Consider the following 12,601-nt stretch of genomic DNA (forward strand, 5'->3'; position numbering starts at 1 on the left):
TCATTTAAACTTCCGCAGATCAGAATGATGTGGGTCTTACCTTTTTAGCATGGTTGTTCTCTGCCTCCAGGGGTGGAGTATTGTGGTCTGTCAGGGTCACCTGAACATGTCTCATGGGTGTGTTATCAGTCCTGTTTCGTGGCTCATCCTCTTTCTCATTGGACAGGTCAGACAGCCTTTATCGAAACAATGGTGGAAATTATGAGCCTGAAAAATGACACTATTACCACTGACTCACACCTTTCTCTCAGATGTCTCCCGTCACTGCTATAAGCCCCCAGACAGATGTGACTATTCAAGTATTAATTTACCTGTCCTTCCCTGCGGTGTCTAAGCTTTGCTCCACAGAGTAATCGGGCTGATCTTGCTGCCCAGCCTGGTACAGCCTGGCATCTGGACTCTCCTCCTGAGGGGAGACCCGTTCAGCTGAGGGTCTTACTGGCGTGCATGCTATGGTTTCCCTCCTGGCACGACTTCTCTGTCTCCAGGGCGCAGCGGTCGGCGTGCTCCCATCCACTCCTGGAGCATCTCTGCGTCTCTCTCTCCGTGGAGGAGGACGTGGTGCAAGACACGGTTCCTGTCTCTCCACCTCCTCCACCTTCTCCTGCGTGGCTGTTCTTTCTCTCCAGCCTCTACCATTCTGCTCCTGGATGGGTGCCATATCCTGCAGGACACTGTCATCTACGCTCCGGTCAGAATCGCCAGAGTGGCTCTTCTTCAGGATTCCCCTGATGCCTGGCTCTGACTCCCAGCGCTGCAGACCGTGGTGGGTGGAGGTGGGCTCCCCAGGCCCAGGTCTTGGCTGGGCAAAGCGCACCTCACTGGGTTTGAGGTTGACAGACAGGGCCTGCTGCCGGTCAGAGAGGTGAGGGGACAGACGGAAAGCGGGAAGCTGAACAGGACCTTTCTGGAGCTGAGCAGAGAAAAAGAGCGAGGAAAACAGTACAAGATCAGTCAATCAACTTGCCTGAAACAATTCTTTTTAGATTTATTGAGAATGGCATAATAGCAGTTGAAATGAAAATTAGCACATGTAAGTCACACACAGTACGGGTCTTCTCGGATCCACTCGGGTATTACAAATAATGATAGACAGACCCGAGTTCCGAGGTAATATAGAACCGATACCGACCCGGCTCAGAGTGATATGATAAAACACGGATCCAGCCCATACGGATCTCGGGTTCTGTTGGGTATTTTCGGAATCGGGGGACCGGCGTGAAGAGCTCTAATGGTGGTGCCTCACAAACCACATTTATAGAAGGATGGTGGTATGTTATTTTATACTATGACAGTATTCCTAAAATGTGAAATTTAAAAATTGTTTACAGTATCACAATATATATCGCAAAATATATTCAGTCGTAACCCCTGTGATACTGTACATACTTTTATCGCCAGACAATACCCCGTCCTAATGTGGATGTGTGTTGCAGTGAGAAATCTATCACGTGTCTAGCGGCGCAACTCAAGTTTACTGTGTGCCTAAAGTAGATAGCAGGATCGCTATCGCTCCATTTATTGAGTGCAATGTTATTTGCATCATGCAGTATTTATATATGATTAACCTATTCAAAACATGTTTCAAAGGAAGGCTACCAAGGTACTTCTAGATATAACCACCAAGCAAGACCAATGTTCACCAGGATGAACTGCTTGTGTGAGCTGTTGTTGTTGTTGTTACTTTACTACAATATGGCTTTGAACGTACGTGGTACTTTATTCGCTTTACACCAAATCTCTTTGTCAAAAATAGCAAATCTGCTATTTTAGATCTGCTACTTTCACCGAATGTCACGGTGAAATGCACGCTATGGTGGAACGGCTAGAATGTTTTTCGTTATTTAATTTCAGTGAGTTCATTATTTGTCATCATTGCAGTGTCAGAATATCAACCCACTCCCCCGATGAAGGTCATGTGAGGCCGAAACATTTGTAACACTTTTAGGAGCAACGCTGTTGTGCAGACTTTTATTCTTTTGAAGAATATATCAACCCAAAGCACTCACCAGGCTGACCTCTTCCACGGTGATAGGCTGTGTGAGGTAGCGAGACCCCTTCTGTCTGCGTCTCTCCGAGGGGCCATCTGCAGGGGGGCCGCCACCCGCCTGACTCCCCGGTAGCGACATTTTGTTGAAGAGGGCTAGTTTCTCACTCATGCTCAGTTTGCAGTTCTCATCGTCCTCCACAGACTCAGCCTGCGTGGCCTCGACTTCAGCAGAAGATGCTGGCTGTGGGTTGCTGCAGGTGAGGAGGTGAGTGGATATATTATAACAGTGATGCTCAAGCTTTTTCATTTCAGTTATATTACCCCCATCTTAATATGCATTAGGCCACAGATCCCCATTTGATACGTTCTTTATCTCTGGGACCCCAGTCTACACTGTAAAATAATTTGCTCATTCCCCCCCCCCCCCAAATAATAATTTGATCCTACTAGTGCAATTCTTTTATTATGGCTTCACAGTAGCAATGCAGCATATTGGTGGGGGCCCTAGCAAAATCTGTTAATATAGCATCATCACAATCATAATAACCAATTTAACCATATTTTACTTTGTGCCGCGCTATGAGCTTGTAGGCTACATCTGATATTTTTTTAAATCTTTGAAAATTATCGAAAGGTTTTGGAGAATTTTGATCATTCTTAACACTTCTCTTCTAGGGTCACTGGCAAAATACATTTTCAGTTGGGGTTCCGCGGCCAAATAGATCCCCATTTGGGGGTCCTCCTTGACACGAAAAAGTTTGAAAACTACTGCTCTACTGTATTATTAATGGATGTGTCTCTGACTTCAGTAGGGTTCTTTGTTGTGGCGGTGTTTGTGATATATATAATTTACAGTGCTTCATCTTTAACCACCAGGGTTCCACAGCACAGCCCACCTGATGGCCACCATCTCCTCACAGGTGATTGGTTGAGTGAGGGAGCGATGCTCGTTGCCACGACGCACCCTGCGCTCATGGGAAGCGCTGCCAGAGCGAGGCTTCAGGAACGCAGAAGCCTCCGGGGCGGAGGTCTTCTCCAGCTCCTACGAAGAAGACGGGAGGGGGAGACGTTGGCCTGGTCATACATTAACATCCATCAATGATATATCAAGATTCAAGAAAGGCCCTAGCTACCTTAGCATTTAGCATTCAGGTCAAATAGTCAATTGACGTCTCTGGCTCAATCGAGTATAAATGAGTAATACAAGGTAAAGTATTACCAAATGACAGTGAAAATTCCCTCTACTTATGTCCATCTTTTGTACTTGTATGGATTAAGGGAGGGAGGGGGAAGTGGGTCAGATAGCTGGTGAATAAAGTGGTAGAGTGTCTTTAGAGAGAGAGAGAGAGAGAGAGAGAGGGATAGAATGCCAGCCCTACAGGTCACAGTGTAACCAGACCCCTGCAGGTTTCTGTTACCTCCGCCTGCCTGCCTGCCTGCACAGACCAGCAGGCTAATTATAACACCACTGTGATGGATGTTAATAGCCAATATATTAACTGCCTGGCACATTTTGACAATATGCTTCCTCACCAAAACTATTCAGGAAGAGAAATATTAGGATTGACATGTCATTGCTTGAAACATTGTTATTGAAGGGGGAAAAAGAAGAGAGAAAGCGAAGTGGGGTGCATGTTGTATATGCTTGTGAGTATACAGACAGTCTTTAAATCATTACAGAAAAGGATGATTAACGACTAACCCCAGTCAAAGCCCTGGGCTCTACAAAGACTTAATTCGGCCCTGCTAGCCCCCTTCCTGTTTTCAGTCTACAATCTTTTCCAAAAATAGACGATCTACAACGCGTCTCAATGAGCTTGCACCGCAGATATGCTATTTCTGCAAAATGTTAGTTCCAGAATAGGGATGTTAGGGTTCCAGTGGTTAAGTTACATGATAGAAGCTAACGATGGGGAGGTCAAGACACCGCAAAGTACGTTATGCAACTATTATTTACAGTATAAATTTAAGTCACCTAACACCTGTTTGACCATTCATTTTCCTCAACATGAGCATGTTGGTTTCTGCGTGATCAGCACTGGTTTGCCAGCTCACACTGAAAGGTGAGCAGCTGTGAGACAGTGAGCTCATGGGAGACAGCAACATTTTAACAGTTTAATATCTGTCATTGCAAGCTCTCGGCAGCAGAAGTGAAGTCCAAGGCATTAACTTTTAATCCTGTTCACGGTGCCAGTTAGTGTATACTGATGGTTTTCAATTTTCATATTGTTTATCTCCGGTTAGACAGGTTAATATGTTTGTTGTTAGCTGACACAAAACATAATCGTAACCCCCTCACTGATAATATGAGTGAGGTGTCTCATTTGGTGAGACACTTCTCTCATTGTCAAAGAATCAGGGTTACGACTTCAACCTTAAGTTTCTGTTGTTAGCCGACAAAAACCTTTCTAATACCCCCTGCAGTAACAGTCTGTTGCGTTTGCTATATTGGGATGAGAGCATTAAGCCTAATTTATATTTGTTATATGACAAAAATATGAATTAGCCTATAGCCACTCGCCAGCATCTCTAAGGAGTGACTTTTTTATAAACAGGCATTAAGATGGAGCACAGAACAGTGGGATAAAAGCGGGTCCTATCCAACTATAGAAAGGAGTCCTGTTTCAAATGCTAAGACTAAGGCCCCGGCTACACGGAGCTGGATTGTTGCTGGATTGTTGATATCTAGACACTTTTTTGTGCTGTTGGGGCATGTAGCCACACGAAGCTGGATAGTTTGGCAGTGAATCTGGATAGTTTTCAATCCGGATAAATAAGTGGAGACACTGAAAACTATCCGCTTCACTGGATCCGTGTAGTCAAGATAGGCGGATATTTCTGAAGACAATGACATCACCGTAATCTTCGCGCATGCCCATTGATTCTTTTGGCATGTAACACGAATCCCAGTCAACACTCTCTTGTGCTCTCATGGCCTTGTATTGTACGGCGATATTAAGCAGCAACTCAACCTCATCGTCGGTCCATATAAAAATTTTATCACTTTTTTCACTTTTATCTTTTTTCTTCTTGCTCTCCATGACTTCACTCACGTGTTTTCAGTAGCTGTTTGTTTTTGTTTTTGATTCACTGCCGGTGTTCCGGCTTAGTACTGCGCATGCTGAGATGCTGAGCCTATTCTTCTATGGTAGAGCACTCTGGGTATTACTTATCCCTTACCACCACGGCGCCACCTACTGGCCTGGCATGCTTGTTGGAGCCTATAATTATGCGAGGAGCTCATTCGGCTTGAGTTTCTTGCAGGTGGGATTTATGGCTCTTTGAAGTGAGCCGAGCCGGATCTCTGCGATCCGTTCCTTTTCAAAGAGCCGTTCAAAATACTACATGTAAAAAGTACAAACATTCTTTACTACAATGTACAAAATACACAAGTAGAAGTGTAATTAAAATGTACTTGAGTAAAAGCACTAAAGTATTGGTATCAAAATGCACAGAGTAGTTCACCCCCCAAAATGACTTTTTTTCTATTGATTACTCGTGCCATGGAGACTTGAGTTCAATAATGTGTTGTAGACTATTTGTAGCATTCCTAAGACAAAAATATGATTATAGTACATTTAGCCCCATATTGAATAGAAAGTACTCAATATGCAGAACGTCACATTTCACAGGTTTTCCAATTAATAACATTTGGAAAAATCATTTGAAAATAGCAGATCTACAAGCTCACAATGTGTCGCAACGTGACACATTGTGAGCTTGTAGATCGGCTAATATTTTCAAATGGCGGAAATGTATATGGCCAAAATGCAGGCCTATATAGGGTTGAAGTGATTTGTAATTATAATCAAAATCTAGAAAGTAACAAAATAACTAAAAGTAACTAAAATGAGACAGTATTTTGAACGGCTCTTTGAAAAGGAACGGATCGCAGAGATCCGGCTCGGCTCACTTCAAAGAGCCATAAATCCCACCTGCAAGAAAATCAAGCCGAATGAGCTCCTCGCTATAATTATAGACCTCCCTCCATGCCTCCCTCTAGTGGAGGACTCATATTTTAGACCTAGATATCCAGCTCCTTGTGGACCTAGATAGTTTTCTATCTGGATATCAACAATCTATCTGGATATCAACAATCCAGCTCCGTGTAGCCGGGGTGTTAGATGGTCATACTTTAAACAGGGACATCTTGGCTGCCACACTCATCTTGGCGCGATCGTCTGTCTTCACATCCGCTGTGAGAAAAACAAATACATCATCATGTCACGAAAACTTCTAATTACGCACGCACACACACACACACACGCACACGCACGCACACACACAATAACAAACATCAATGTGTGACGTTGTATCATCACAAGACAGAGCGAGTTAATTACTGAGTTGGACCCAAATGCAGGACAGGAGGACGCTGAGAAATTAAACCAGGAGCAAGGTAAACTAAACTTTTCCGAATTCTAATGTAAAAAGCTTGCCTGCTACGTGCTTTGAACTTCATAGATCGGCTGTTTTCAACTTTTGTGTGACACTGCAGTATGACAAAGTAGGGCATACATTTACAATAACTAGGGGAACGAAAATGTTGATTAGATTTAGCTGCGACTGGTGAGACTTCTAAAGGTCATTTGGTCAAGTTACCAGATTCATTTACTGTCAGGCGGTCGCATTTTAAAAAGCTATTATTAATTTTCCTGGCACAAATATTAATACACTTAGCAGCTAATACGCGTAGCAGCAAGTATATTACAATGAACAGAGTTCAGGGCCCTGGGTTATCCCCTTTATCCCCTATAACTTTAGCCAACTCATAACCTCCAGTCCTGATGCATATATAAACTGCAACCTAATCCTAACACAGTTGAATCCAGAGTGCTATTTTAACCAGTCAAAATAGCCGTATACTACTGTGTAGTAAGCAAGTGGTACTCAACCTTTTCAGGCCGCGACCCCCAAAATAATCATAGTTGAACTGGGGACCCCCAGGAGTTGAGGCATACATTTTCTATAACACGGTTCTATTGTGAAAATACATTGCGAGGCGTTGTGAGCATGTAGATATTTTCACAATGTCTGCCTCTAATATATAACAATTTGGCCAATGTTTAATTTGTCATTTTAGAGGTATCAAAAAGTCACTTTATAAATGTACACTTACACTTATACACTTACACTTTATGATGTTTTTTTTACTGTTGAGTGTGAAAACAGTGTTGCAGATTAAGTTAATCATCTGGGGACCCCAACAAATAATTTGGGGACCCCCCTGGGGGTCCCGACCCACAGGTAAGGGAAGCTGCGGACATATGCAGAGCAGAGAAGCAGCCCGTCAGTCGTCGGGACACAGTGAGACTGATCCCTTCATGTGAGGCCAGGGGCCATCTCACACCTGGCATACACTGTCACATGGCACCTGGTACAGCTGAGCTACCTGGCAGGACCCAACCTCATCTCTGCCAAGATGGCCGAAAAGAAGTAAAGCACACCATGTGGATAGGTTTTCTGTGTGATTTTTACCCCTATGTCTACCCAATTTAGTCGTCCAAATGATTCCTCCCCACACATACATTTGTGTGTTGTCACTGCTGTTGTATCCTACCGACTCACCTGCCAGTGAGGAGCCCCCAGCGGGAGAACTTCACGAAGAATACACGCAGTGATATCAACGACCGCCCCCGCCCGACTTCCCTCCTCATAACACGGGCCAATTGTGTTCGTATAGACGCTTGACAAAGCCAAATGCACCACGGTGGATTCGAACCCACCACCTCTATGTGCAGGCACATGTGGATAGGTTCTAACAATCCAGGAAGATCCTTGTTAAGGTTTGTGTTAAAATTATAAACCAAGCATCATTAGCTGAATTTTAAGTCGTTAACCACTTTGAACTTGGCGTCACATTTTCAAATGAAAATACTTGACACTTGTTGAGGGATAGCTCACAACACTTCGTCAACAGAACATAAATCAGCTATTTAATAGTTACCAGTAAAGTAAAAGTCAAAGCAGGCTGCCATCTTAACTGCATCTGATATAAGGTGTAAGCACAAGTAATGTACCATTACACTTACTAACGTATCTTGAGAGCAAGTGATTTTGTTCGAGCGTGCCTGCATGCACCTGCTCTTCACTGTCAATATGTTGAACATTATAGACAGTACTGGTGCAGTATCATAACAGACTCTCTCTCTCATGCTGTCACTGGACGGTGAACACATTGCCAGTATTACAGACAATAGATCAGCTGTTTGTCTGCCAACACAATAATAGCTAACCACGTGACTCAAGCCTCCAGGCCAAGCGGTCGAAGAAAATTACCTTTTGAGCTCTCCTCTTCCTCTCCATCCAACATCCTGTAGAAGGAAAAAACAGAGAGCAAACGTCAGCAAACTGAATGAAATCTGCTGACAGAACCATTAGGACTAATGTTTTGGTTTTTGTGTTCATCACAGTCTCACTCAGTTTGTCGTGGAGCTAATAAAACATGTCCCTGTGCTATAGTGTGTTCCAGTACACACACACAACCCCAAACACAGACTATCGTGTCATATTTACATGCTCAACAAAGCAACGCTGTAGAGGTTGCAAAGGACTTTGGGAGTGCAAACACATGCAAATCAAACCACCCTCTAAAACACAGCACTTTTCAGTCTGCTACATCACAAAGTACATTTGATACGAAAACCCACATCGTCTAAAATCAATAACTCCTGATGACGATGTACCATTTTGAATCCCGGTTGTGATGCACTCGCATTGTCGTGAAACACATTTGTTGTGACACACTTCGCCAGTGAAACACGGCAAAGCAAAGAAAACAATAGCACTGCAAACAAACACCTTGAGAATAACCAGACTGGGAGGCTCAGCCCCAGCTCCCAGTTCAGACCCAGGCTGCATTGGCCTATGGTTGGCCACAGCCCCCCAGCATGCGTTTCACCCACCAGCACTGCACACTGTCATTACCCGCTGCTCTCCTCCATTTCATTGGCTGTGATGGGTTGCGTCCTGAAGCGCTCGTTGGTTTTGCGGCCCGCAGCGGATGCCCCAGGGAGGTAGCGCCGGGCGCGTCGCCGCCCCCCCTCGGCGCCTGGTTTCACAGCCAGGTCGAGAGATGATGTAGCATGGCCAGTGTCAGGGCTACTAGCCACAAAGATAACATAGGAGGCAGCCAGGTGCAATCAGAAAAGAAAGAGGAAAAGGATGTTGAGGCAACAAGTAGAGTAAACAGTTGAACTGTGACGGTCAGGATCAAAACCCACACATACACGTCACACACATGCATGTGACCCTACACTTTCTCAGGCTGTGCTCCACTCCCAGTCTGCTGCAGAAGGGCACTCTTCAACTGGCCCACCGACACCCGCGTGCGGAGCTGTGGGCCGTCGACTCCTGAAGAGCCCTGAGGGGCAGGGGGCTCAGTGCCCTGGGAACCCTGCCTAGAGGGGCAGGAGTGAAGGGAAGCAGATGAGGGAGCAGGAGGGGAGAAGGTGGGCTAGGGAATACCCTCAGGGGGGAAAAGGTACAACATTTACCATATTTTGGTCAAATGAAACCCGTTGAGATCGTTTTTGTTTATAAGGAAAAGTGCCAATGAATAAACTATAAAATGTTGTACCTTTTGTTCTGAGAGCGAGCAAACGGCTGTTACTGGGTTGTATTTGCCTGTGTCCTTTATTGTCTTTTTGTTTAGGGTTGGTTGATGTGCTGGTGGTGGTAGTGGGGAGCCCCAGCTGACACCATTATGATATTGTTTGCTCTCAGGCGGAGAGGAGTAAGAAAACCAGCACATTGTAAGTAGACAAGTACAATAGATGTTTGAGATATTGGGCTTAGTGTTCATATACAATTCTAGACAGCATTTGAGACAATGTTTGAAGAAGGGTTGCTCTGAGATGTCATTGTTTGGATTAACTCAAGCAGTCACACCTCTACATTTTGGGATTCTCGTTTGTGTCTTTTGCGTTCCACTCTGATGGGAACGTTGTTGGCATCACTGGTGGCCGCACCAGTGAATGTTGAAGGCCTGAATAGCATTCACCCAACCAAAACAGAATATGGAATATACCGGGAGCACTCTTTTATGGACCCAAACCAGGGATAAATCGCAATGAGACTTTTAATTTCAGACTTGGGGCAAATCCATCCCAGTAAGACAGATTGTAACAGCCAACTACAAGACCATGCCAAAGTATGTCGGTCCCTGGAATCGGAAAGAGATTTGGGACAGGAGAGAACCAACCAACCACATGGGAGGAGTCAATGCTTTAAAGCACCCTGGTGGGAACCACTGATTGTCAATCAGTGGTGGTTCCAATCAGTTTTAGTAACAATGGTGTCATACAGTCCAGAAGAGGATTGAATAAACCTAATACACCAGCAACTGGTGAAAGGTTAAACACTATTATTTACATATATCATTCTTAGCGCTTTAGCCCTGTAAAAGAAAATGTGAATAGCCAATCTACAAGCGGAGGAGAGGAGAGTTAACTTAAAAATGCCAGGACTGGTCTTCATCATCATTATTCTTTGTACTGTAATACACCATCACCATGTACTAAACAAAATTCAATGAAATCAGGGCAAGTAATCAGGGAAAGAACTCAGTTCTCGCTCTAATGAAGTCCAATCCTGGTCAAAACAACGTGGCATTTTGAATACAAGTTCTTTTTAAGTTTACATCCCCTCCTCCACTTTTTTCCCCCTTAGTGCTGAGATATTTTCCCCTTTTTTAAGTCTTTCATTGATCCTAGAAGGACCAACAGTGTACTTTTTAAACGTTTTATCTATTTTGAGCACCTGGTTGGCTTATTTTTTTTCAGTTGTCCTTCTCTGCTGACTCAAAACAAAGGAGAAAGCCTTTAACACAGTTTGTCATGGCCCAGAAGGAGAACCAGAACCAACCCATATTGCTTGTGAGTATCTTCTGCAAGGTCAGCAGCATACAACAAATGCAGTATTCCCAGTTCCCACAACACAAATACTGTAGTGGGCGTACATGCAGCGCAAAGTGCATGGCCAAGTCTAGCACTTGACTTCTTTTCTCACACTTGTCTGCAACGCAGAGAATTAACATTACAAAAGTGATTAAAACATCAACACATTTTTTTTAATCTTCTTCCCTTGTAGTCATAAGGGGGAGGGAAGCCAGGCGGGGAGGGTGATGTTGGTCATTGCACGTACTCCTTTGGGCTGGGGCGGCATCTGTCAGCTGGCGAGAGGAGTAGGACGAAGGCTCTACATCCTCCTGACGGGGGCTCCTCACTGGTAGGTGAGTCAGTAGGATACGACAGCAGTGCCAACACAAACGTGTGTGGGAAGGAATCAATTGGCATGACGAACGACTAAATTGGGGAGAAAAAGGGACTCACCTTCTCGCGTGCGTGGACTCAGCCTGAGTGTTTGCCTCAGTGCCGTTAACGGCCCCTCGAGACCTGCCGTTGACTCTTTCAGTGAGGGTATCCGAGTCGAGCATCTCTTTGTGGGTAGTGGAGTCATGCGCTTCTCTCCCGCCCCTCCGCACCCACTTGGAGGGCAGCTCCTCCAAGTTGCCATAACGCTCCGCCAGCTCCCGCCTCCTCTCAGCCTTATAGCGGGCTATCCGCTCCGACCTCGGCTCCAGGGCTGTGGTCTCCACGGCGTCCATATCCATCCCTTCAGAAGGTCACAGGTGATTCTCTCCTCCTCTGACAATGACAAGGCATTTAGGAGTGCAAAAGGTAGGCCTGTTCTTTTTCCAAGACAAGGCACACCAAAATAAAAAACGGCCCGGTGAGAATCTCAGTTCCTGTGAGGTCCAAACAACTCCAGGCTACGTTTAGTCTCCAGCGGTTGTCCTGATAAGAGCTCATTAATCAGTCATTGCAAAGCCAGTCAATAGGATGAGTTCCTCCTGAAATGGAAGCAAGCAAAAATAAATTGCTCGTCAAAGAACTGCACGCACAATCGTACATTCACTTTACACTACATAATGTCATGTGTCAATTTAATCAACTTTTTACACGGATAGTCTTCATTCACTCGTTATTATTCGTTTTACTTACCAAGTAAAAAGAAAAATCCATATTTCTCCCTCCACCAGTTTACTATCAAACAACAACTAGAAAAATATTGTTCCTTCGAAACAATTGTGGGCTCGCTTCAAGCCAGAAAACAATGGCTATAAAAGCACAAAATGTCAAGATCGCAGGCAGTGCTCTCTTTGACGTTACTGACGTCAAAGATTGGTCCATTTTGTTCCAAAAATGTGTTGTGCAAAAGTTGACCCGCTGGTGGCGCTATAACAGGCCAATGTGAGAAGGTTGGTATCTGTTCCTTGACCTATTGGGAATGTGCTTGCAAGATTTCACGCACATCCCAGGCTGTGTTCATGATTTGAGGTGTTTTTGGCTTTGGACACTTTATCGCTGCTTGCAGCTATATTTATTATTATTATTTTATAATTTTTTTGTGTGCACTTCATAGGCATGTTAGATAAAGGTCCTTAGATTGCGTGTAGAATGTTTCATGCAAATTGCAAAAAAAATCCTAGAATAAAAACGGGTTTAAGCGTTTTACAAACTGCTCAAAATTATATAGCGCCCCCCTTTGGCCATTTGGGGTAAGATTGGTTTCAGTGATATTTGAACTAACCCTCTACACTATTTTGTC

General features: G+C 44.4%; 1 protein-coding gene across 1 annotated transcript in view; it reads right to left on the reverse strand.

Annotated features, from left to right (window-relative positions):
* svilc (supervillin c) overlaps window positions 1–11,597 on the reverse strand; it is a gene marked incomplete at both ends in the record, with an annotated part of 31,921 nt that extends 20,324 nt beyond the window's left edge. Inside the window, 9 exons of the mRNA XM_080723282.1 lie at window positions 41–176; window positions 312–913; window positions 2,010–2,241; window positions 2,887–3,032; window positions 6,125–6,186; window positions 8,270–8,304; window positions 8,918–9,094; window positions 9,247–9,390; window positions 11,323–11,597. Of these exons, the coding sequence (XP_080579408.1) occupies window positions 41–176; window positions 312–913; window positions 2,010–2,241; window positions 2,887–3,032; window positions 6,125–6,186; window positions 8,270–8,304; window positions 8,918–9,094; window positions 9,247–9,390; window positions 11,323–11,597 (1,809 nt within the window). The remainder of the gene's footprint in view (window positions 1–40; window positions 177–311; window positions 914–2,009; window positions 2,242–2,886; window positions 3,033–6,124; window positions 6,187–8,269; window positions 8,305–8,917; window positions 9,095–9,246; window positions 9,391–11,322) is intronic.
* Between the last annotated feature and the right edge of the window lie 1,004 nt (window positions 11,598–12,601).

The sequence above is a fragment of the Nannobrachium achirus genome (assembly GCF_963921795.1).
Source record: "Nannobrachium achirus genome assembly, chromosome: 4".
NCBI classification, from domain to species: Eukaryota; Metazoa; Chordata; class Actinopteri; order Myctophiformes; family Myctophidae; genus Nannobrachium; species Nannobrachium achirus.